Raw genomic sequence first — 25774 nt, forward strand, 5'->3', positions numbered from 1 at the left:
TTGCACCTATGTGGGGAATCTTACAAGGGTTATCCACAGGACATGCAAACACTTTAACTAGCCAAAGTGATGAAGCCGATGCAAGATCAAGGATTTGGCAAATATATCCTTTTCCCTTGTGTATATCTTGGCCAGTGCAATAAAAAATAACTGGTCTTAGAGGCCAAGAGGAAGTTTTGACATATTTGTTTTACTAACTATTTTGTCAATTCCAGGCCAATAATTCTATGGTCATAGGATAACAAAATAATGTGGCTGACATTTCACACCAGTCAGTCAGACCACCTCGATTCTAAAATTACTAGTCCTAAATTAGTCTTTTGGACAAGAGTATTTTCTAACCCTGATGACGATGGACCTTAGGACATCGCTCTGTGCATGTGTGCATGCATGCATGTATGCGCACGTTCATGTGTCTCAAACAGTCTTTGATCTGTGTAAGGTCAAGTGTCACTGCTGTTAACTGCTGTCTTGCATAAAATACATTAGAGCAGGGGGTCTGTGTGAGGGCACCAGTAAAAACCTATGTGACACTAAAACACCACTTCATCCTGTTAGATAATACCAGGCACAGAAAAGACTACAGGCACTTCACAGCTAGCACTAAGTCGTTTGTGAATCGCTACAACAATAGTGATAATGACCCCTTATGGAGGATTAAGAATGTGCTCGTTAAAATCACATTTTCCATGTTGATCTTGTTAAGTCAAAATACGACCATGCTACTCTAAGACAATGGAGATGGAGTCGACTTCAACTGGATTTCAGCTTTATTCTAAATAACTACCAATGCAATGTTTCCTGTGAAGCAAGTAATTAAATAATTTGCAATCCACAAGTCAACTCTGTTTTCATTATTAGGACAGCTTCTAAAATGCCATTTAATGATGTAAATGAGTAAGTTGGGCTTAATGCCACTTTGAACGGTATTCCAGTCACAACACATTGTGAGATGCAGGGTCTAGATTTTCAAAACGATCTTAGCTAAGATAAATCTTAACAACTTACATTGAAAGATAAGATATCGTAACTCTGACAGAAAACTCATTTGTCTTGGTGATAGCAAAGCAGGGTGTTTCCCAATGAAGTCAAGAGGATTTCCCAGCTGCAAGATTGTTTAAGAAATACTACTTTAGATGAGACAGGTGCTTGTTTACTACTGTTTTAGATGAGACAGGTGCTTGTTTACTACTGTTTTAGATCAGACAGATGCTTGTCTACTACTGTTTTAGATCAGACAGGTGCTTGTTTACTACTGTTTTAGATGAGACAGGTGCTTGTTTACTACTGTTTTAGATCAGACAGGTGCTTGTTTACTACTGTTTTAGATCAGACAGATGCTTGTCTACTACTGTTTTAGATCAGACAGGTGCTTGTTTACTACTGTTTTAGATGAGACAGGTGCTTGTTTACTACTGTTTTAGATCAGACAGGTGCTTGTTTACTACTGTTTTAGATGAGACAGATGCTTGTCTACTACTGTTTTAGATCAGACAGGTGCTTGTTTACTACTGTTTTAGATCAGACAGGTGTTTGTTTTATACTGTTTTAGATGAGACAGGTGCTTGTTTACTACTGTTTTAGATGAGACAGGTGCTTGTTTACTCCTGTTTTAGATGAGACAGATGCTTGTCTACTACTGTTTTAGATGAGACAGGTGCTTGTTTACTACTGTTTTAGATCAGACAGGTGCTTGTTTACTACTGTTTTAGATGAGACAGGTGCTTGTTTACTACTGTTTTAGATCAGACAGGTGCTTGTTTACTACTGTTTTAGATCAGACAGATGCTTGTCTACTACTGTTTTAGATCAGACAGGTGCTTGTTTAGTACTGTTTTAGATGAGACAGGTGCTTGTTTACTACTGTTTTAGATCAGACAGGTGCTTGTTTACTACTGTTTTAGATCAGACAGGTGCTTGTTTACTGCTGTTTTAGATGACACAGGTGCTTGTCTACTCCTGTTTTAGATGAGACAGATGCTTGTCTACTACTGTTTTAGATGAGACAGGTGCTTGTTTACTACTGTTTTAGATCAGACAGGTGCTTGTTTACTACTGTTTTAGATCAAACAGGTGCTTGTTTTATACTGTTTTAGATCAAACAGGTGTTTGTTTTATACTGTTTTAGATCAGACAGGTGCTTGTTTACTACTGTTTTAGATCAGACAGGTGCTAGTTTACTACTGTTTTAGATGAGACAGGTGCTTGTTTACTCCTGTTTTAGATGAGACAGGTGCTTGTTTACTACTGTTTTAGATCAGACAGGTGCTTGTTTACTACTGTTTTAGATCAGACAGGTGCTTGTTTACTACTGTTTTAGATGAGACAGGTGCTTGTTTACTACTGTTTTAGATGAGACAGGTGCTTGTTTACTACTGTTTTAGATCAGACAGGTGTTTGTTTTATACTGTTTTAGATCAGACAGGTGCTTGTTTACTACTGTTTTAGATCAGACAGGTGCTTGTTTACTACTGTTTTAGATGAGACAGGTGCTTGTTTACTACTGTTTTAGATCAGACAGGTGCTTGTGTGACACAGGAAAGGATACAGCTTCCTCATGGATCTTGGCTATAGCAAGGTTCTCCGCCATCTTCCTCTGGACAGTCAGACTCTGGAAGGAAATCATGTTCCACATATATCTTGGTCAGCACCTTCCAGATAATCACAAGTACAAGTACTCTCCAGACTACCTCTGGTTCGTGCATTGTTTAACACCGCACTCAGCAATGTTCCAGCTATGTGACAGAAGCCTGCAAATGAGTATGGACCAGACAATCTACAGATTGATATCATGACACACAATCCACTCTGTGGTGATAAGGTGACACACACACTCCACCAAGTCACCTGGTCTGACCACTCAGGCATTGCTTGGGAACAGTTCTAACCTGGAATCCCCTACTTCCTGGCATGTTGACGTCAATACCAACTTGGACACGGTGACCAGTAATAAACAAGAGGACAAAGTCACACACACACACAGACACACACACGCCATTTCTAGCCCTAGTCAAAGTTGTTGCTATGGAAACTTGAATTTTCTTCTTTTTTAACAAAAATAAATCTCAAACTATCAAAAGGCACCAGTTCACGACTAGACCTATCTATGTGCCAAGTTTGGTTAAGAAATACTGTACGGTCTTCAAGATCTGCTGGCGGGAACAAGCATGTGAAGTTTCAGCTACATTGTTTACGATGGAGGATGCAGGATGCACGCCACACACTGGATAAACAGACCCTGACATATGCTCACTTGACTTTTAGTCAGGTGAGCTAAAAATGCATCTGTGACCTACCAGCATGGAGGCCACACTGGTGGCCTGACCCTTCTGTATCCGGGCCAGCCTGGCCTTGTAGGCAGACATCAGCTGTTGGTTCTGTTTGTATGCGATCACCATGGGGCTGGGGCCATGTTTCCTGGAGAAAATAGGTCACCCTGTCACACTTTAACAGGTCAGAGTCTATTAGCCACATCATCAAGCTAAACTATACATGGCAAGACAGATTAACAATAGTAACATGAAAGAATCGGATGGTCCTTAACTTTGTTTGAGTAGTATAGCTGACTTTAGTATTCCTGTGACCAGTACCCACCTGCACAAAGCGATCTTAGCACTCAGATGTAACCCCCATACTTTAACATAAGCTTACAATAGTCTTAGCGCTAAGATCACTTTGTGTAAGTGGGCCCTGGTCAAAACAAGTTATCCCAGTAACCTAGCATTTTTACCTTCACGTGCCAAGAGACATCAGTTGAAAACTGTTACGTTAGCAAAGTGTGTGTTTGTTGCTTAACATCACCCTCAGCACATTCCAGCCATACGGCGGCAGCCTGAAAATAATCCAGTCCGGGCCATACCATCCAGGGATTGATTTTCTGAGCAACGAACCACACCATTTTGACACGTCATAAACACATCACTGAGCCCAACCACCCGATCAATTAAGTCACTTTTTACGAGCAGCATAGGTTGCTAGAGAGTAACTCTTACCCAGAATTCCAAGAGACCAATGTTTACTGTATTAACTAGCTTGTGTGTTATCATGATTATGGGAGGAAAACTAAGGTATCATACTGGTGCTGATTTAGTTTCGTACAATGTGAAATGAGCAAGCAGTAAGGTTCCAGTACACAGCTTAACAGCTCAATGACCCAGTTTTATGCAACAAGATTTAAATGGTAGCTCCACAAACTTCGTTTAAAAGAAAATTTGTTCTTGCATGGTTTGAATTAGTCTGTAATGACATGTATATTTCCACCCCTTAAAAACAAGTGAGTGATTGAATGTTGTGTTATGCCACTGTCATTACTACTCCATCCATATCACTCAGTCTGTATGTTGGTTGGTACTCGGCAATAGTCCAGCAAAATGACGGCGGTCTGTAAATAATTGAGTCTGAACCAGACAATCCAGTGATTAATATCATGAGCATCGATCCACGCAATTGGGATCGATGACATGCATCAACCAAGTCAGCGAGCCTGACCACCCGATCCAGTAAGTCGCCTCTTATGACAAGCATAGTCACCTTTTATGGCAAGCATGGGTTGCTGAAGACCTTTTCTACTGCGGAATCTTCACGGGTCCGGTCTGTATGTAACTAAGTCTGGATCATGGAAACCACTGTTTACCAGTATAAGCAACGATTCCCATTATGGAGGTAATCACTCACAATAATCCCAGGGATATCTTCTGATCCTGAGTGCCAATGGGGCAACTTTATTAAATTATGAGACTCAGTAATCAGACACACAAACATCAGGTACTGGGTGCCCAATATTCAAGAAGCAAACAAACAAATCAAATCAGAGGGTCTGGAGTTTAATGATTTTATGTCTGCTTCAAATGCAGGAACATAAATTGCAGCTTTGTTTGTTTGTTTGTTGTTTAACCCCGCACTCAGCAAATATTCCAGCTATATGATGGCAGCCTGTAAATAGCCAAGTCTGGACCAAACAATCCAGTGATTGAAATCATGAGCATCGATCCACACAATTGAATTGCAGGTAGACAAGTAGAATTATGAGGCTGAACTTAATTATGGCAGCAATGAATGCCAGGGCATGTTAGCCCACAAGACAAAACACAGCTGCTGTTAATATCTGCTGTATTTGTTGATAGGGCATAACACAACATTCCCTCACTAACTCACATATAGGAGCTGACCATTGTCACCCACATCAGTACCTCTCTGCAGCCATCATGGCACGCCAGTCCCCATTTCACTCCAATATCAAGTATTGGTAGTTGACCATAATCTGCCTCAGAAAGCTCTCTCAGAGAGTTGTAAGCACTGGCAGTTTATGGATGTTGGATGGTTGGTTGGTTTGTTGTTTAACACCGCACTCAGCAATATTCCAGCTATATGACAGCAGTCTGTAAATAATCGAGTCTGGACCAGACAATCCAGTGATTGATATCATGAGCATCGATCTACGCACTTTGGATTGATGACATGCATCAACCAAGTCAGCGAGTCTGACCACCCAATCCCGTTAGTCGCCTTTTACAAGTGTAGTCACCTTTTACGGCAAGCATGGGTTGCTGAAGACCTATTCTACCCCGGAATCTTCACGGGTCAGTTTAAGGGTGTAAGAAAAAATGCAGTGCTCTTGTTATGGTGCCAATGTGTTGGAAGGTATACATATGGTGAACCCAGGCTATGACAAACTGCGTACTTGCACAAGAATCATACAATCATACCTAGCATTCATTATTACAGGGTCAAATATAGATTTTGAGATTCTGACATCAGGTCAATATTTACTCAATATTCTAAAACATTTCTGTGGTTGTCAATATCACAACAAATGCTTTTCTAACAAATGTCATATTTGGGATAAAACTTTCTGAGTAAAGTATATATTCTCAAACATTTTTGGCTTAAGCCCGTCCTTGATTCAAACCCACACTGCCAGAGTGAGGCACCTAATCGCCAGCACACAAAGTCAGCAATCTAACCCACTCAGCCACCAGGCTTCCACAAAAATGAAAGTCAGACAACTGGTAGTCTAGATTACGTACTTTGTGTACCCCTCTGACATGTGTAAACATGTTTTTCTGGCTAGAAATTTGGATGAGAAATGATTTGAAATATCAGTTCGTTAGAACTTTTCAACGCTCTTTTGAGTCTTGTTTATTAACAAACCTCATTTCATCAACCAATGGCATCTATTTTCAACTATAGATATTATCGACAGTTTCATTGTTCAGGCCTGCTTGTCACAACCTGGACTTACTCTACAGTGTGGTTGGTGTGGTTGGGAAGTTTGGTTTCTACAGGTACAAGGTCAGATTTCCATTTCATTATTCTGTGGTCAACATGTTTTGCGCAATTGAAATAATCATCAATATATTCAGTGAAATTTATTCTAAAAGTAAACACACTGATTCTTTTACGCTATGAAGCCTCCCTGGTGATTGTCCACAAGTACTGCCTTAGCTCTGCACAGTGATATCTTCTCACTGAGAAATATGTTTGGTTGGTTGGTTGGTTGGTTTGTTGTTTAACGCCGCACTCAGCAATATTCCAGCTATATGACAGCGGTCTGTAAATCCAGTGGACCAGACAATCCAGTGATTAATGTCATGAGCATCACGCAATTGGGATCGATGACATGCATCAACAAAGTCAGCGAGCCTGACCACCCGATCCCGTTAGTCGCCTTTTATGGCAAGCAGAGAAATATGTAATGATTGGTGGCACTCACTGGGAGCCTCAGAATTTTAATTTTTGAAAACCGGTCCAGATGCCTTTTGCAAAACTTATTATCATACCTCAATGTCAGAATGAGGAAATCTGATTGGTTCATGTGACCTTGATAAAATACAATGTTTCCCACCTTGGAGGGTAATATATTTCTCAGCAGGCAAATAAAATCCCTTATACCCCACCAGGAGCAAGTCAAGCTGCACGTGGCTTTCTGAGAGGTAGAATAAATTCTTTACACCCTGCTTCCAAGCAAAGGCCCAACGCTTTTTCCGACAAGAGGGATGACTTCAGGGTGACTTCAGGTCATGTGACATAGCACAAGCAAAGCTCCACTTAATCGAACAGCTATTTTCTATAAATTTTGAATTTCTTCTGTCGGTAAGATAAATTCGTTGTAGCAGCATCACTCAGGGTATATGGGGGTTTATGTAACCTTTGTCAGGGATGACAACCATCACTGGATTTTATAATTGTCGACAGCACAATTTAGTAGTCTAGGGCTAGTGGACTGGCTTGAAATTTGCCTAGCTCTCACATAGTCATGAATGATATCTTTACAGATGGAAGGGTATAAAAAGACCACAGAATGGAATGTTTTCACATATTACATATGCCTCACACAGATATAATTTTAATATAATGCCAATCTGACCATGTACCTTTAAGGAAACCAACTCAACAAACAGTGTGGGTGCACAGCAGTTACTGTTGATGAATCACACAGGCTATACATCTGTTACCAGTAATTATTGTTTGTAAGAATATGCAATGATTAAAGCCAGTTAATCTAACAATGAAACAATATTCATTATATAAATTCAGTGGGTTATATTTGATTTTTAACATATAAAGATTTAAAAAAATTATTCACACATCAGTAATACAATGAAACCTGTCAGTGAACTCTGACTAATCTGGATTTACAGTCCTGAATTTACCGTTAAACAAAATGTCTTTTCACCTTTAAAATTCTATTTCTGTATCCCTTGCTTAAATCTCACTAATCTGGACCTCTGTCTAAACCAGACTAACAAAACGGTCCTACAAAAATCCAGTTTAGACAGATTCCAGTGTAGCAGCTGAGTGCAGTGCTTCTCCAGTGACAGGTCGCTGGTTTCATTGAATGTTCAATCAAACCGTGTCAACATGAATTTTGTCTTTACCATTTCCCAACCATTTTGCCTTCACTGAAACAAAATACTGCTAAAAATAAATGAATCCCGAGTCCAGGTTGATCCTCGAGGAGGAAGAGGACACACATCCAGATGACACATCGATGCTACTTGATCCCAAACTCTGATAGAAACATCAGGTTGGTAACAGTTGGTGGCTGAAATAGCCCAACAGAAAGCAGCTTATGAAGTAAAAACTTAATGATTGGGCTGGTAAGTCTAACTTGATAACAGCCATATCATAATTCACCTGCACAGTTGTTAGTGTCACAGCACACACGGGACAAGTCATGTATTCCAGGGGCGAGGGAGCTGGCCATTGTTACCCATGGCAGTTCTAAACAAAAGCAATTCTCCTTCTTCAAATACTGGGCCTTGTACTGTACTGAACAGTGTCAAAGATGCTCATTTTTTATTCTGAATACATTTTCAGCCATAAATTTCCATTTTGAAAGACTGGTCATCAAACAGGTTTATTTAATTTCCAAAAACAACAACAATACTAGTGGTGAAATAGAATCATTTTCGATCATATACATGGTGTCTGATTATTTTACATATTCAGTGTTCCCTCGCTATTGCACTCTTCAATATAGCGCTAACTCGGTTATAGCGAGCGGTAACGCATGGCTCCCAAAATTTACTTACATTTTTGATAAACTCAAGGTTGACAAAACATTATGAGCTGATCACACCGAGCATCAAACACCGGATATAACTGTCAACAAATCCTAACTGAAGTACACAATTTAATCCCATTATTATACTATCTGGTCATAAAAACATGTTCAATTCAATGAATATCTGGACTTTTGTTTGTGATATATTTTATCAATTTTATTCAAAATTTCAGTATGTACACCATTTCGGGAAGGTTCCTCCATAAATCAAACATTTACTTGTGGCTGGCCTAACATTGAATGTGGTCCTACCCTACCACCCAGTCTCTGAACATTTTACCCTCCCCCCTTTCCCCCTTCCCCTGTAATACATGGCATGTCCCTCAGCACAAGCGAGTATATGGGTAAGCCACCTGCTGAAGGCATAGGGGGAGTTGTCAGGGTTGAGAGGTGGGACAGGCTGGGAGAACCTTGTGGCCAGCCGGAGGTCCAGTGTCTGGTCAGCTGGTCTTCTCTCTGCTGCAGGTGCCCCCTGCTGACCAATAGGGGACTTCTGGGTCGCAACTGAAAAATACAATTCAGTGTCAAACAGGAAATAAACATGTGTTTTCGATGTAGAGCTGGGTTACCTTGAGACTGAACACAGCTAAATTGAATTGTGCACAGAAAGTTCCAACTTTCCTTTTGGATGGTTGGTTGGTTGGTTTGTTGTTTAACGCCGCACTCAGCAATATTCCAGCTATATGACGGCAGTCTGTAAATAATCGAGTCTGGGCCAGACAATCCAGTGATTAATATCATGAGCATCGATCCAGCAATTGGGATCGATGACATGCATCAACCAAGTCAGCGAGACTGACCACCCAATCCCGTTAGTCGCCTTTAACGACAAGCATAGTCGTCTTTTACCACTTGTCTTTTTTATAATAAACAAGTCTGTCCATACACTGCAGCACCTACCGACTGCCTGTATGAGAGAGGCCAGTCAGCACCTACCGATTGCCTGTATGAGAGAGGCCAGTCAGCACCTACCGATTGCCTGTATGAGAGAGGCCAGTCAGCACCTACCGATTGCCTGTATGAGAGAGGCCAGTCAGCACCTACCGATTGCCTGTATGAGAGAGGCCAGTCTGTCCATACACTGCAGCACATACCGATTGCCTGTATGAGAGAGGCCAGTCTGTCCATACACTGCAGCACATACCGATTGCCTGTATGAGAGAGGCCAGTCAGCACCTACCGACTGCCTGTATGAGAGAGGCCAGTCAGCACCTACCGATTGCCTGTATGAGAGAGGCCAGTCAGCACCTACCGATTGCCTGTATGAGAGAGGCCAGTCAGCACCTACCGATTGCCTGTATGAGAGAGGCCAGTCAGCACCTACCGACTGCCTGTATGAGAGAGGCCAGTCAGCACCTACCGATTGCCAGTATGAGAGAGGCCAGTCAGCACCTACCGATTGCCTGTATGAGAGAGGCCAGTCAGCACCTACCGATTGCCTGTATGAGAGAGGCCAGTCAGCACCTACCGATTGCCTGTATGAGAGAGGCCAGTCAGCACCTACCGATTGCCTGTATGAGAGAGGCCAGTCTGTCCATACACTGCAGCACCTACCGATTGCCTGTATGAGAGAGGCCAGTCTGTCCATACACTGCAGCACCTACCGATTGCCTGTATGAGAGAGGCCAGTCTGTCCATACACTGCAGCACATACCGATTGCCTGTATGAGAGAGGCCAGTCAGCACCTACCGACTGCCTGTATGAGAGAGGCCAGTCAGCACCTACCGATTGCCTGTATGAGAGAGGCCAGTCAGCACCTACCGACTGCCTGTATGAGAGAGGCCAGTCAGCACCTACCGATTGCCTGTATGAGAGAGGCCAGTCAGCACCTACCGATTGCCTGTATGAGAGAGGCCAGTCAGCACCTACCGATTGCCTGTATGAGAGAGGCCAGTCAGCACCTACCGATTGCCTGTATGAGAGAGGCCAGTCAGCACCTACCGATTGCCTGTATGAGAGAGGCCAGTCTGTCCATACACTGCAGCACCTACCGATTGCCTGTATGAGAGAGGCCAGTCTGTCCATACACTGCAGCACCTACCGATTGCCTGTATGAGAGAGGCCAGTCTGTCCATACACTGCAGCACATACCGATTGCCTGTATGAGAGAGGCCAGTCAGCACCTACCGACTGCCTGTATGAGAGAGGCCAGTCAGCACCTACCGATTGCCTGTATGAGAGAGGCCAGTCAGCACCTACCGATTGCCTGTATGAGAGAGGCCAGTCAGCACCTACCGATTGCCTGTATGAGAGAGGCCAGTCAGCACCTACCGATTGCCTGTATGAGAGGCCAGTCGGCACCTACCGATTGCCTGTATGAGAGAGGCCAGTCAGCACCTACCGATTGCCTGTATGAGAGAGGCCAGTCAGCACCTACCGATTGCCTGTATGAGAGAGGCCAGTCAGCACCTACCGATTGCCTGTATGAGAGAGGCCAGTCCGCACCTACCGATTGCCTGTATGAGAGAGGCCAGTCAGCACCTACCGACTGCCTGTATGAGAGAGGCCAGTCAGCACCTACCGATTGCCTGTATGAGAGAGGCCAGTCAGCACCTACCGATTGCCTGTATGAGAGAGGCCAGTCAGCACCTACCGACTGCCTGTATGAGAGAGGCCAGTCAGCACCTACCGATTGCCTGTATGAGAGAGGCCAGTCAGCACCTACCGATTGCCTGTATGAGAGAGGCCAGTCAGCACCTACCGATTGCCTGTATGAGAGAGGCCAGTCTGTCCATACACTGCAGCACCTACCGATTGCCTGTATGAGAGAGGCCAGTCTGTCCATACACTGCAGCACCTACCGATTGCCTGTATGAGAGAGGCCAGTCTGTCCATACACTGCAGCACATACCGATTGCCTGTATGAGAGAGGCCAGTCAGCACCTACCGACTGCCTGTATGAGAGAGGCCAGTCAGCACCTACCGATTGCCTGTATGAGAGAGGCCAGTCAGCACCTACCGATTGCCTGTATGAGAGAGGCCAGTCAGCACCTACCGATTGCCTGTATGAGAGAGGCCAGTCAGCACCTACCGATTGCCTGTATGAGAGGCCAGTCGGCACCTACCGATTGCCTGTATGAGAGAGGCCAGTCAGCACCTACCGATTGCCTGTATGAGAGAGGCCAGTCAGCACCTACCGATTGCCTGTATGAGAGAGGCCAGTCAGCACCTACCGATTGCCTGTATGAGAGAGGCCAGTCCGCACCTACCGATTGCCTGTATGAGAGAGGCCAGTCAGCACCTACCGACTGCCTGTATGAGAGAGGCCAGTCAGCACCTACCGATTGCCTGTATGAGAGAGGCCAGTCAGCACCTACCGATTGCCTGTATGAGAGAGGCCAGTCAGCACCTACCGACTGCCTGTATGAGAGAGGCCAGTCAGCACCTACCGATTGCCTGTATGAGAGAGGCCAGTCAGCACCTACCGACTGCCTGTATGAGAGAGGCCAGTCGGCACCTACCGATTGCCTGTATGAGAGAGGCCAGTCAGCACCTACTGATTGCCTGTATGAGAGAGGCCAGTCAGCACCTACCGACTGCCTGTATGAGAGAGGCCAGTCAGCACCTACTGATTGCCTGTATGAGAGAGGCCTGTCGGCACCTACCGATTGCCTGTATGAGAGGGGCCTGTCAGCACCTACCGATTGCCTGTATGAGAGAGGCCGGTCATCACCTACCGATTGCCTGTATGAGAGAGGCCGGTCAGCACCTACCGATTGCCTGTATGAGAGGGGCCTGTCAGCACCTACCGATTGCCTGTATGAGAGAGGCCAGTCAGCACCTACTGATTGCCTGTATGAGAGAGGCCAGTCAGCACCTACCGATTGCCTGTATGAGAGAGGCCAGTCAGCACCTACTGATTGCCTGTATGAGAGAGGCCAGTCAGCACCTACCAATTGCCTGTATGAAAGAGGCCAGTCTGTCCATACACTGCAGCACCTACCAATTGCCTGTATGAGAGAAGCCAGTCAGCACCTACCGATTGCCTGTATGAGAGAAGCCAGTCAGCACCTACCGATTGCCTGTATGAAAGAGGCCAGTCTGTCCATACACTGCAGCACCTACCAATTGCCTGTATGAGAGAGGCCAGTCGGCACCTACCGATTGCCTGTATGAAAGAGGCCAGTCGGCACCTACCGATTGCCTGTATGAAAGAGGCCAGTCTGTCCATACACTGCAGCACCTACCAATTACCTGTATGAGAGAGGCCAGTCGGCACCTACTGATTGCCTGTATGAAAGAAGCCAGTCTGTCCATACACTGCAGCACCTACCAATTGCCTGTATGAGAGAGGCCAGTCGGCACCTACTGATTGCCTGTATGAAAGAGGCCAGTCTGTCCATACACTGCAGCACCTACCGATTGCCTGTATGAGAGAGGCCAGTCAGCACCTACCGACTGCCTGTATGAGAGAGGCCAGTCTGTCCATACACTGCAGCACCTACCGATTGCCTGTATGAGAGAAGCCAGTCAGCACCTACCGATTGCCTGTATGAGAGAGGCCAGTCAGCACCTACCGACTGCCTGTATGAGAGAGGCCAGTCTGTCCATACACTGCAGCACCTACCGATTGCCTGTATGAGAGAAGCCAGTCAGCACCTACCGATTGCCTGTATGAGAGAGGCCAGTCAGCACCTACCGATTGCCTGTATGAGAGAAGCCAGTCGGCACCTACTGATTGCCTGTATGAGAGAGGCCAGTCTGTCCATACACTGCAGCACATACCGATTGCCTGTATGAGAGAAGCCAGTCAGCACCTACCGATTGCCTGTATGAGAGAGGCCAGTCAGCACCTACCGACTGCCTGTATGAGAGAAGCCAGTCGGCACCTACTGATTGCCTGTATGAGAGAGGCCAGTCTGTCCATACACTGCAGCACCTACCGATTGCCTGTATGAGAGAAGCCAGTCAGCACCTACCGATTGCCTGTATGAGAGAGGCCAGTCAGCACCTACCGATTGCCTGTATGAGAGAAGCCAGTCGGCACCTACTGATTGCCTGTATGAGAGAGGCCAGTCTGTCCATACACTGCAGCACCTACCGATTGCCTGTATGAGAGAGGCCTGTCTGTCCATACAATGCAGCACCTACCGATTGCCTGTATGAGAGAAGCCAGTCGGCACCTACAGATTGCCTGTGTGAGAGAGGCCTGTCTGTCCATACACTGCAGCACCTACCGATTGCCTGTATGAGAGAGGCCAGTCAGCACCTACCGATTGCCTGTATGAGAGAGGCCTGTCTGTCCATACAATGCAGCACCTACCGATTGCCTGTATGAGAGAAGCCAGTCGGCACCTACCGATTGCCTGTATGAGAGAGGCCTGTCTGTCCATACACTGCAGCACCTACCGATCGCCTGTATGAGAGAGGCCAGTCTGTCCATGCACTGCTGGCCCAGCTGGATGTGACGGAGGACTTCCTTGGAGGCCACGACTCTGCCCCCTGCAGAACCACGACAAACAAACAGTACAGAACAGTGAACAAGTAACAGCAATGACAAGTGTGTATGTTTCCCTGAAGCATCTTGATCACAGTCATAATGAAGAAACGTATGTCCAGTAAACAGAGATGACTAGAGTGGATGCAGAAACAAAAAAAACCATATTGCATCCCAAAGAGGCACACAATATTATTTATTGTAACAGTCCTGTTATTAAAATAATTATCACTACACCATTTCATTACTTTACACCCTCATATTTCCTGTAAGGACCCTTGAAATTAGTAATTCACTGAACAGTATGGACATTTCTGTAGAAACATCCATGTTTGAAAATTATGATTATTCAATACATGTGAGTGAGTGAGTGAGTGAGTGAGTGAGTGAGGATTATCACTATAAGACATTTTTAAACTTTTACTTATCACATTCAAAACTGATCCATGGACAGTTTGATGTGGCTTTGACTAACCAGTCTACTAGGTAGACACTTAAAATAAATATTTCTCCCTAAAATCCTTTCTCAAATGACTCTTTATTTGCATCTGTTCATATGCTGCACATGAGTGTCACATGCTGCACATGAGTGTCATATGCTGCACATGAGTGTCACATGTTGCAGAGTTAAAAAAGCAACATGTGTTTTAGTTACAAGAAATGGGGCACAGGTGGCCGAGTCATGCAAGGCACTGCAATTTGTTGTGCAGAGTTGTGCCCCTTGGGCATGCCAGAAACCTATTTGTTGAAACCCACGACCACGAATATGGTCCAGACTACCTGGAAACATTTGAGGTGAACCAGTATTTGAATGAGTGAGTGAGTGAGTATGGTTTTACGCCACTTTTAGCAATATTCCAGCAATATCACGGCAGGGGACGCCAGAAATGGGCTTCACACATTGTACCCATGTCGGGAATCAGACCCGGGTCTTCGGCATGGCGTGCCAACGCTTTAACCACTAGGCTACCCGACCGCCCCACCGGGATTTGAACTCACAATGATAGGCACGCCCAAGGGAAGCAACTCTGCACAACGATTTGAGGTGCCTTGGATGACCGGGCCACCCGGGCCACCCACAAACTTGTGCTTATTTACAGAATGTCATGATGTACTGATAACAGCGCAACATGCACAACTCCAGTAACACCTGTTCCGTGTTTGATACAGATGAAGCCAGCAACTCAAGAGCAAGAGGATAATTACCATCTTCTTTAACACTGTGGAGAAGATTGCTGACAATGCTCAGAACACACTCGGAATACTTGATGTATGCATCCTGAAAAAATATTATAGTAATGTCAATACACATTCATGATATTTATGGCAACTGTAGCCTTTTACATCATTGTTGTTTGGGTGCCAGGAATTGCAGAATTTCTACTTTGTGGTTATTATACTAATACAGACAAAGGAAGAGGTAGGGGCCATTTTGGACCACTGGGAATACAGTCGTGCCTCGTTTATACGGACATTTGCGTCACTTCACAATTCGTCCGTATAAACGAATTTCCGTATAACTGAAACCAGCTTCTTACTGGAAGTCTGTCATGGAAGTTTGAACTTTACCACATTTTGAGGTTTGAAATTTAAACAATAAATCCAAATTGTCCAGATCGCCTGTGTTCTCGTAATAGGTAATCAAGGTCTCTATACAAGCCACGAACTTGTGCTTGGGGATTACATGTACAATAAACAAGCTCGTCTCAAACGTAACTCAGTGTCACTTGGGTAATTGACTTCTAACGAGTCAAAGGATTACCACCAGCGGAAGGATTACCACCAGCGGAAGTGTATTGTCCGGATAAGTGAGACAATTTTGTGTGCTGCGGAAGTGTATTGTCCAGATAAGTGAGACAATTTTGTGTGCATTTCAGTGTTTTGTGTATGAAAATGACCGTCCGGTTCCGGAAACTGAATTTCCGTATATACGCGTAAATTTATATAGTAATTATTTCGTTTTGAATGAAAATCGTCGGGGAACCGAGGTTTCCGGATATCTGAAGTCCGTATAAGCGGGGCACAACTGTATCAAATTTTAGAATTATGGTAAACTTGTTTTGAAAATCATCAGACATGTTCAAATTGACTTGCATGTTATGTAAATCTAACATGGCTAAATACCCAAATATGGCTATGACGAGTGAAAAAGGCAGATTCTTAGAACCTCAAATGAAAGTATGAGTTACTCAAAATTGTATATTAATAATACCTGTGTTAAAAATACCTGCCTGCCTGACAGTTAGAGACGGCCTATTTTACTGATGGATGGTCAGTTCTGAAAAGTTTGCATGCCGGATGGTCGGGAGTTAAAGTTTCTGAGACCTTACATTAAACCAGGGATGTGAGCAGGTTTTCCCGAAAAAGAGGAAAAGTCTAGGGGGGGGGGGGGGAATTTATTAAACATTTGATTGCATTTTAAGCAATTTCGTGCAGTTTGGATAACATTCACACCAAGAAATGTAAAAATTTAATAAACAGTACGATTCTTATGGTTAGCCTTCTGTTACCTTTGTTCGTTAGTCCTGAAAGTCCTGGACTGGCAACATTTTTCCAGTCTGGTTGCCTGACTGAATTTTGGGGGAATTTTCTACACTGCTAATATTTATCCAACCTGACACAATGCACATATCTTTCTTCTTATCACTCTAAGTGGAAACATGCATAAACAAAGGTTTTCAGCTTCTTAAAAACAATTCACCTGAACACACCTAGCATCACCATAGTCACCTCCCAACAATCTGGGTCATGCACGCTTTTCATGCCGATAGTTCTACACACGCTGTACACATGATTTCCCCAGCCAACTCATTTTCTTTCTAGTGTAACCTTAGGTTCCGGGTACTTTACCCTTCTACCTTTGGTCACTTGTCCTTATCAACTACTCCTTGGTTCTAGGGATGATGTAGCTCTCTTTCAAAATCACAAGTCTGATGGTTTGCTCCAGTCCTTTTTATTTATGATAGAGTTAATCATAAATACACACACATGGTCCTCAGATATATTCTTGTTGTTGCCTGATATAGATACAACACATACCTAGATGATGGTTGAAGAGCCTGATGGTTTTTCTGATGAACGTTAACTCTACTTCTTTTCTGACTCGGGATCCCAAAACCTACAGAGAACCGTTCTGTTCAGCTGTATGCTCCCGACTCCCCGCACCACTCTCGGACAACTAACAAAATACTATCGATGATAATTTTAGCTCCTCCCTCCAAAATCACCTTTGACATCATGAGAAATGAGTCATAATGGTCATTCCCCAATTTCCATAATAATTAGTTTTATCATCAAGCCCTTCGGTCTAACCAATCTGATTACCTCTTCTAGGGTCATTGGTCAACTCGGACATACTCATATAATCAAATACCCTCAAGTACTCTGCTAGACTGGAAGGCGCCGAAAAGATACTTAATCATGTTATTTTGACATTCCAATCAAGCAGTAGTATTCAGAAATATTTGATCACCACCAATCTTAACGATTTTGTTCCATCCATCTATCTCCCTTCTAACATTTTCATTGCAAGACCGAATTCTACTAATCTCACACTAGTGACTAATAAAAGCAAAATCCATAATCACTTGCCCTGGGGTTATGCCCTCACCCTGTTCAATCACTTCTCTCATATGCGTCTATATGTTACCCAAAAGCTTAGTTTAGTAAACTACATTTCAAGTAAATACCAAAAACCCTTTTTCTAAAATACCCTTGTTATACTAGAACTCAGGCTAGAGGAATTGTGATGCAGGGATTGACAGGGGGAAATAGAGCTTGAGAGAAAGGATAAGTATTATAAATAAACAATTTTTTCTAAAATTTACAAATTTTATAACTTATCCTATCTCACACAACACAATTATCCCACGGTTGGATTTGGGTTTAGTTTGTTTGTTGTTTAACGCCGCTTTTAACAGTGCATGACCCAGATTGTTGGGAGGTGACTATGGTGATGCTGGGGGTGTTCGGGTGAATTATTTTTAAGACGTTGGAAACCTTTCTTCAGGCACATTTCCACTTAGGCTCGATATCATATCCTATGAAAACCATCTAAGGTCAAAGACTTGCTTGTGTTCGAATTTTCGACCACCTGATCAATCTTATCATCTCTTACGACAAGCGACTGGGTGACTGTAATTCCGTAATTCCCTGGTGGTGCCTTTTTTAATTTAAAAGGCCAGTAATGGCAGGGTTTGAAATTCCATGTATTTAGTGACAGTGGCACAGCTAAAATCATAATGGCATGATCAAAATATATTCCCTATGGTCGAAGGGCACACTTATAAATAGTGTCTTTCAAGCAACACCTTGTACATTGGGACAATGGTTGCTACATGAAGCCAAAGAAATAAATATACTGTCATGCAAGTGAACATGACAAACACATGAACAATTATGAACATATGAACATGCTTAAAGCACAGTATGGTGTTATAATGTTGGATATTATCAGTCTCAATGAGGGAAAGGGAGCAAACTTTCTAAAATATGACTAGTTATTATCTAGCCTTATTGAAATGAAATGCACCAAGTTCATAGATGGATCAAAAGTATTCTTCTAGTTGGCATACCTACATTCCAAAGGTCACACTGAAATAGCCTTATGAGCTTTATCAGTCCCAAGTGAATAAATGGTGCGTCCTTCGGGATTTATCTAGATGTGATTAGAGGCTGATATTCGGCCTCAAGAATGCAATATTAAAATACCTCAGAATTTAGGAAAATACAAATTTACTACCCGGGTACCCACCCTACCCTACCCAGGTATTCGGTGTAGGTCTCAAGAGATAGGCACAAACTGTTTGATCAGGTAAAGTTTTACCATACCACTGGCAAAATGTATTCAGATACACGTATGAAAAGATCTGGTGCATACACTGAACATGCTGAAGTTGACCGAAGTTTTATTTTTATTCAAACATATCAAAGTCAGAAGGAATAGGCCTAGTAAACAGAAAGAACTGCGAACATTAGTGACTTGTAGTTTTAACATATGGTTCAGGATAATTTTTTTCATTAAACAATATATCACGTGACTAACCATGGGTCTGGGTAGCCCTGTGGGTACCCGGGTCCTACTCAGAACCCACCCGACCCAAATACTCAAGTGACCCGTCCCAGCCCTACTATCCATTCACGAGAAAAAGGTAATCTGTAATTCTACCTTCAAAGCTGGATTCGTATGTACATGTTTTCAAGACCTTTCCAGTGATCACTGATATCAAATAATAATATGGTAAGCAGAATGAATAACATATTCAGTTGTTGATGATAATCTGTTCTGGAATCATAAATGCTAATATGATAATTAAATAAACTCATAACGCATGAACAAATTAATCTTTTAAATACATAGTAAAACACATATATACATTGTTAAATATATTTTTTTCAACTTCTATCATATTTGATGTTATTTGCCAATAAATGCGGAGTTGTTTGTATACTACATCTAATTCCTCTTTGATTTGTCTACATGGGAAATGCATTTAAAATCCTTATACATAATACATACTTGATACTTGTTGTCATCGTCCAAACGCAGAGCTTGTCCAATGCTTTTCATAACCGAAACTAAACTTTGATCCATTGTTCTGAAATAATCACAGGCAGCGGTTTCCTGGTATTCAATCTGTAAAACAAGTGTCCCTTTCTGAAGCACTGAAGATCAAAAGCTGATACATGGAGCTCGGCACCAAGATAAGCAGTCTTTTAAATGTAATCAGTTCATGACACTTAAAACATCCAACGTAAAACACATAATCAAAGTCTATTCTCGTGAATATTCATAACATTATGCAGTTATTATGATTTATTTACAAACTGTCAATGATTCTCTTAATATTGACAAATAATACAGATGGCTCATCTCTTTGGCAGGTGCTTTCGTGAGCTCGATGTTGTGTTTTCCTGCAGAATGACACAATTTTATTATAGTTTTTGCTTTAAAGAAAACTCATGCATTTATATTGTCAATAATTATATCAGTAGAAGGATGTAGATATATTTTAAAATATTTAAGAGCATATTATTGTGAAGTTACTCGTTCTTCTTTTCTTAACTACGAGTGTACAATCGATTAATAAATAGTTAGTTGTAGTACAAGCAGTATGAGGTCAAAGTATATTTTGTTTACGGATATTGCCGACAAGAAGAAAATATTATATTTAGACGTTATTCGCTTATTTTTACACGATTATGGTTAAAATATACATGAAAATAATCTGTATTCGTCACATATTAGAATAGTTTATGAAAAACATGACTGATGATAATTGGCGGGAACTCACGAAGTTCGCGTTGGTTAAGCAAAATGGCGGACGAAGAGGCAGTCCTGGTGGACGGGAAGCCAGTCGACGAACTAAAAGTAATCGATCTGAAGAGAGAATGCGACAAAAGAGGACTATCAAAGTTAGGAAGCAAAACTGCATTGGCTGACAGATTAAAAGCTGTAAGTTCGTACAAACTGCATGATTGGTTGGAGTAAATTACGGGTGAAAATGACCGTAAACAAAAGTAGGCCAATCTTTTGACAGTGTCATTCATTTTACAACTTTGCTTATCAAAATCTTGGAAATTATCTTCACATATGTTACGTTGCTACCTTGATTATGTCAATGTTAATTCTATTAATGCAATATTACGGTTAGAAAATACCGTATTCACGAACGATGTTACTAATGTAAACAATTTATGACACGCATTGTTTTCTTTGTTAGTAAACATTCTTCTGGCGTTATAAGCAAACAAGACCTTACGAATTCTGTTGCAGATTTACGCCCTTTTGACCAAGTGTTAGATCGCTAATTTTTCAAGCTTATGCATCATTTAATTCTTTTCAGCAACTCCTCCTAGAAAAGTTGCAGACTCAAGCAAAGGTTTCTCCCAGGAGCGATGATGAGGGTGAGTTGTCTACCCTTGACCTGTCATGGGGCCCTTATCGTGAAACAGATGCAAAGGAATCCTCAGAGATGATTAAAACATATGTATATGTGGATTATTTAATTCTACATTCTGCAATTACTTTGATTGTTTTAGGTTCTTATAATTAGATAATATCTAAGACTACCTTACTTCATGTACCTCTGAGAAGATAGTGAAAATGTAAGTGACATAGATTTACGTATAAATATATGTTATCTAAGCAGGAAAGGAATGATGCTTTGAATATTTGAGAAAGTCTGTTGGAGGTGTTTTTACCAGCAACAGCAATTAATATTTGATTATCAGAATTATGATATTTTACTGTGTTATCGAAGAAATGAATATCTTACATTCATTTGGTTATTGTCAAAGCTTTATGTGTGGTGCCACATATTGTTTGATAATTGTAATTGTAAGAAATTTTATTGTTTTTCACCTTGTCATCAAACTTTGTGTTTCTTTTTGTTCCAGCACATGTTCCAAATCAAGCTGTAAGTATTACTTACCATTTTTTCCATTGCAAGTAATGTTTAAAAAAGTAATCATGATATATTTGGTTTGAATGATGTTTGTACATCATCTAGGGTTGATTTCCATCTGTGAGTTCTACTATTAATAAGTCTTGCATTTAAAAACATAAGGCGACTGACTGCAACTGTAACCATTTGGTTAAAAGGCAAGGCTAGTCAAATTTTTCTGACTACCGACAATGTCCATTTTATAATATCGAAAATTATCATGTACTGAATATGATGGCAAAATGCAATTTTGGACTTGGGGAACTCTAAAGGCTTTGACTCAGACTGAGAGTATTCCGACAAATTGTGAGAAAATGGTTGACAGGTGATATATGCCATGCATGCACATGGTTATGAGTTTTGTTGAAATAGATCTCTTGTTTCTTATGACCTACCATCCCCAAGAACTGAGCTTGCCCCTTGTTAAAAAGAAAATAATTCTTACACTCACTTTGACAACTTCTTTGTGACCTTATGTCAACCTTGTGACCTTGTAATTATATGTATTTTGTGGAGAGCAATTGCTTCCTTTTAATGCTTTCACTAATTATCTAAGGTTATTAAAAACAACGCCCTTCATTTCTGAACATAACAAAAATAAAGTCAGATCTCATTAATTAAATTGACATATCCAAAAGCCCACAAAGCAATCCTAGGACTAAGACAGGCTTAACACAAATGTCTTGTATCATGTCGCTATTCATATTCCAGCTTCAAAATGATGAAATTGCTGGCCAGAACGACTTCATCAAACAATACTTAGCCCGTCAACAAAAGTCACTGCAGATGCAAATGGAAGTGAAGAAGAAAATAGAGGGTGAGTAATATTTAGATTTTTTGCATGGACTTTATTTTTTATTCTTCTTCCTTTTCAAAGCTAACTTGTTGATCATGTTATGATGAGTGTAACAACTGTGATAACAACATTCAAGTTCATGTGTCTGTTCATTATTGGGGCGGTCGGGTAGCCTAGTGGTTAAAGCGTTCGCTCGTCATGCAGAAGATCCGGGTTCGATTCCTGACATGTGTACAACGTGTGAAGCCCATTTCTGGTGTCTCCTGCTGTGATATTGTTGAAATATTGCTAAAAGCGGCGTAAAAACCATACTCGCTCGCTGTTCATTATTTTTCTTTTCAATTTGGGTTTGTCATTTTTAGTGAGTGAGTTGAGTTTTAGCGCCGCTTTGAAGAATATTCCAGTTATATCAGAGCTTGTCAGCTTAATGTGGGAGGAAAGCTTGAAGTGATGCAGAGCTCGGACGTTTTCCACTTTGGTGAAACCCACAAGCACAGGTTTGGTGCTGACAAGACCTAGAAACATAATCAGGCAAACCAGGATTCAAACCTACAATCATGGGTTTCTGGCATGGATGTAACTCTGCCTGGTGAATTGCGGCACCTTTGACAACTGGGTCACCAATGCCCCATCGTTTTTTATGTACAGTCAAGCGATGTTTCCTAAAATTTTGAAATCTGCTAGTTTGTGTACATAAAATCGGGCAGTCATGTTGCAGCACTCAAAACAGCTCCAGTTATCTTGTGACACTGACATTTTTATTGCATGAAAGCAGTCATCCAATCTACTGTCCCATCCGTCTATTAACACAGTTCAAACTTTTATAATACAGTCAAAGAAAGGCATTTATATTTGTGATCTTTCTGCTTATGTTAACTTTCATTGTTTATTGATTCATTATGGAAATACAGTGTTTGAAATAAAGCATTAAAGTCAGATCCAAAATGGTCCATGTTTTAACCCTACAGTCGAAAAAAGATTCAAGGGATCCCTTGATTAAAATACAGCAAACCCCAAGGACCCCAAACCCCCCTATTAAATTCTAAAAGTGCAACCAAAGTATTGCAGCTTGTTGGTTGTGATAATAATCAGTGATTGAAACAAGTGGGCATCCTATTCCCAGGGTCCTTGGGGTCTTCTGTAGGTTATTTGAATCTAAGGACCCTAACTCTTTAGCTTTTAACATTAGGGTTATTACCAAAACCCCTTGACTTGCTTGCTTCATTTTGAAAGCTGATAATATTCATCATTGTAGTTTTGTTGAGCTACTGGTCTTTTTGGCCAGTTTCATTTCAAGTTTTCAAAATATTGTACCTTAAAAGGAGCTTTTCTCATTTGATGTGTTTTGCTCATCTTCTTTTATGTTGCAAGTATATGCAGCAATCTATATTTTAAGCAGTTTGGTACTTTAGCTATAAGTCCCAAGCCCTTGTTTAGATTTGATCATGGTATTTATATTCAAATATGATAAGAAGTCACATGTTTAGAGAATTTTCTTCTAATATTCATATTGGAGAGACCACCATCTGTATTGAACTTTTGACACTTTTGATTATGCCTTAAAAATAGAACTGTTACATATAAAGAATTGCTGAAATGAAGCATGGTGTGTATTGTACAAGCTTAATATCAGAGTCTATTAGGATTCAGCATGAACAGTGATTTGTTTCAGCATTTATCTTCAAAGACCAGATTTTTTATCTATTATGGTTATTGATTGATAAAGAATCTGAAATCAACATGTGGATATAAATGAAGTATCTTCTAATCATGCCTTGGGGTATTACTCTCTATTCATGGAATGTGGCAACCAACTCGTACGTTTGACTGTTGTTTTTTTGTCATAAAAGTCAACTAGTGCCTTCATCAAAACCAATTCGTTCATGAAATACCTTTTTTCTGATGTGGGTCCATTTAGCACTGTTAAGTGAAATTTTGTACAGTTTCTATGTGATGCCTCTATAATACAATGTTATAAAGCCCCACTGCTTTTGGAAATGTGGGCCCTTTTTTAGATTTATAGGCCAAAAGCTCAAGGGCCTTCCCTGAATTCTACCTGCCTTTGATATGGGTTAACACTTCAATACAAAAATATTTGCCACAGACTTACCAGCCACTATGGTATGTGGTTTTTCAAGACTCGCTCATGTAAATAACACCCTTTTGACCCGGTAACAATGTTATGTCAAATACATGAGGCCGACGTCTGAGTTACATTGATTTCTTTCATTTTACATTTGGCTCCTGGTTGTGAACTTATGTTCACTCCAGAAATATTGCTGAGGCAAAAAAGAAAATTATATCTAGTGGGTACATGTGTATCTTGGGAAAAAATGATACTTTGAAAACAAATAGTCTTCCAAAATTATCAAACAATAGTTTGTCATGTTTAACCCTCCATATGTATCTGATGATATTCATATGATATAAAATTAATAATCTATAATGTAACCAGAAACAACTGCCTGCCCATGGCTGGTAATTTATCTGTTCTGACGATCATTATTCATATTTCCTGGCAACAAACCAGAATTCTCCATACCAACATCAATCACTGGAAAAAAGAGGAAACTTCAGGAAAGTATAGATACAAGCCAGTCGTTAACAGACCAGGGCATCTACCTCTCCAGCACAGTGATGCAAATAACAATTGAGTCTACGAGCTCAAACTTGGCTCTCAGTTATCAGCTGAGCAACTAGACCAAACAGAATTTAACTAGACTCAGGCTTTGGACTGGTGGCTAAAGTCATAGACTGCCAATGCATACTCTATCGTGCTACAACCAATTATTACCCTCACATGGACACCTTGATTGTTTTATTCTTATATTGAGCTCTAGTCAGCTCTTTATCACACTGAAGAGGATCACTCTGTTTTCACTGTACTTAATTTGCTTCTCTCCCGTCAATACAAATGACATCCTCGTTATGTTGTTATCTTTCCACATTAATCCTACCTTGTGTACTCATATGAGCAACTTGTTAACTTGATTGGCTCACTCAGTATTCACCCATCTTCCCGAGAGAGTAAACTGAACAAGGCTGGAATTCCTGGGCTCGATTGTAGCGCCACCAGTGGTTATTACAAGTTATGTCCATTCTAAACCTCTCCTATGGACCAATCAGATTCCACCTCTCGCACCACTTGCATTTGTTTCAAACGAAATGGCCGCGCCCTGTCTAGACGATCTGATTGATAATGAACCTATATTGTGATAAAACAGGTTTTACATCACGAAGTGCATCATATGACATGAGCAACATGATTAAAACATGAAATGATTTGAAAAATATCTGTTGACAACGAGTTGGTGGTGCACATGCTTTGCAAATCCTGCAACCGACCGAAATCTGCGCGACAGTTTACGAACCGGTTTCCGATTTCTGTGCGCGATTGTGATTGGACTATGCATAGACTCGTTAGTACAGCCAAACTCCATAATACCAACCTAGTTTGGCAAGGGTGGAAACTTGACTTTTAAAGTCAGTTAACTCTCTTGCCTCGGGAAGATGGTATTCACCTGATGAA

The 25774-nt window shown here is 41.6% G+C and overlaps 2 protein-coding genes across 5 annotated transcripts in view; one reads left to right on the top strand and one right to left on the bottom strand.

Annotated features, from left to right (window-relative positions):
* LOC139454461 (VPS9 domain-containing protein 1-like) overlaps window positions 1-20421 on the bottom strand; it is a 44334-nt gene extending 23913 nt beyond the window's left edge. Inside the window, exons 1-7 of one of the 3 annotated variants that reach the window (XM_071236175.1) lie at window positions 20298-20421; window positions 19523-19639; window positions 15211-15283; window positions 13917-14009; window positions 8920-9070; window positions 3297-3417; window positions 2549-2611 (exon numbers count right to left, since the gene is read on the bottom strand). In XM_071236175.1, coding sequence (XP_071092276.1) covers window positions 2549-2611; window positions 3297-3417; window positions 8920-9070; window positions 13917-14009; window positions 15211-15283; window positions 19523-19597 — 576 coding nt within the window. In that variant the 5' untranslated portion in view covers window positions 19598-19639; window positions 20298-20421. Of the gene's footprint in view, window positions 1-2548; window positions 2612-3296; window positions 3418-3730; window positions 4354-8919; window positions 9071-13916; window positions 14010-15210; window positions 15284-19522; window positions 19880-20297 lie in introns of those variants that run through there. The other 2 variants (XM_071236177.1, XM_071236178.1) reach the window with 2 other exon arrangements.
* The window catches only part of LOC139454460 (apoptotic chromatin condensation inducer in the nucleus-like), a 53697-nt gene continuing 48242 nt past the window's right edge, over window positions 20320-25774 (top strand). For both annotated transcript variants that reach the window (XM_071236173.1, XM_071236174.1), the window contains exons 1-4: window positions 20320-20458; window positions 20850-20910; window positions 21403-21422; window positions 22161-22266. In XM_071236173.1, coding sequence (XP_071092274.1) covers window positions 20321-20458; window positions 20850-20910; window positions 21403-21422; window positions 22161-22266 — 325 coding nt within the window. In that variant the 5' untranslated portion in view covers window position 20320. The remainder of the gene's footprint in view (window positions 20459-20849; window positions 20911-21402; window positions 21423-22160; window positions 22267-25774) is intronic.

The sequence above is a fragment of the Haliotis cracherodii genome, unplaced genomic scaffold (genome assembly GCF_022045235.1).
Source record: "Haliotis cracherodii isolate W230 unplaced genomic scaffold, xgHalCrac1.p SCAF_10, whole genome shotgun sequence".
NCBI classification, from domain to species: Eukaryota; Metazoa; Mollusca; class Gastropoda; order Lepetellida; family Haliotidae; genus Haliotis; species Haliotis cracherodii.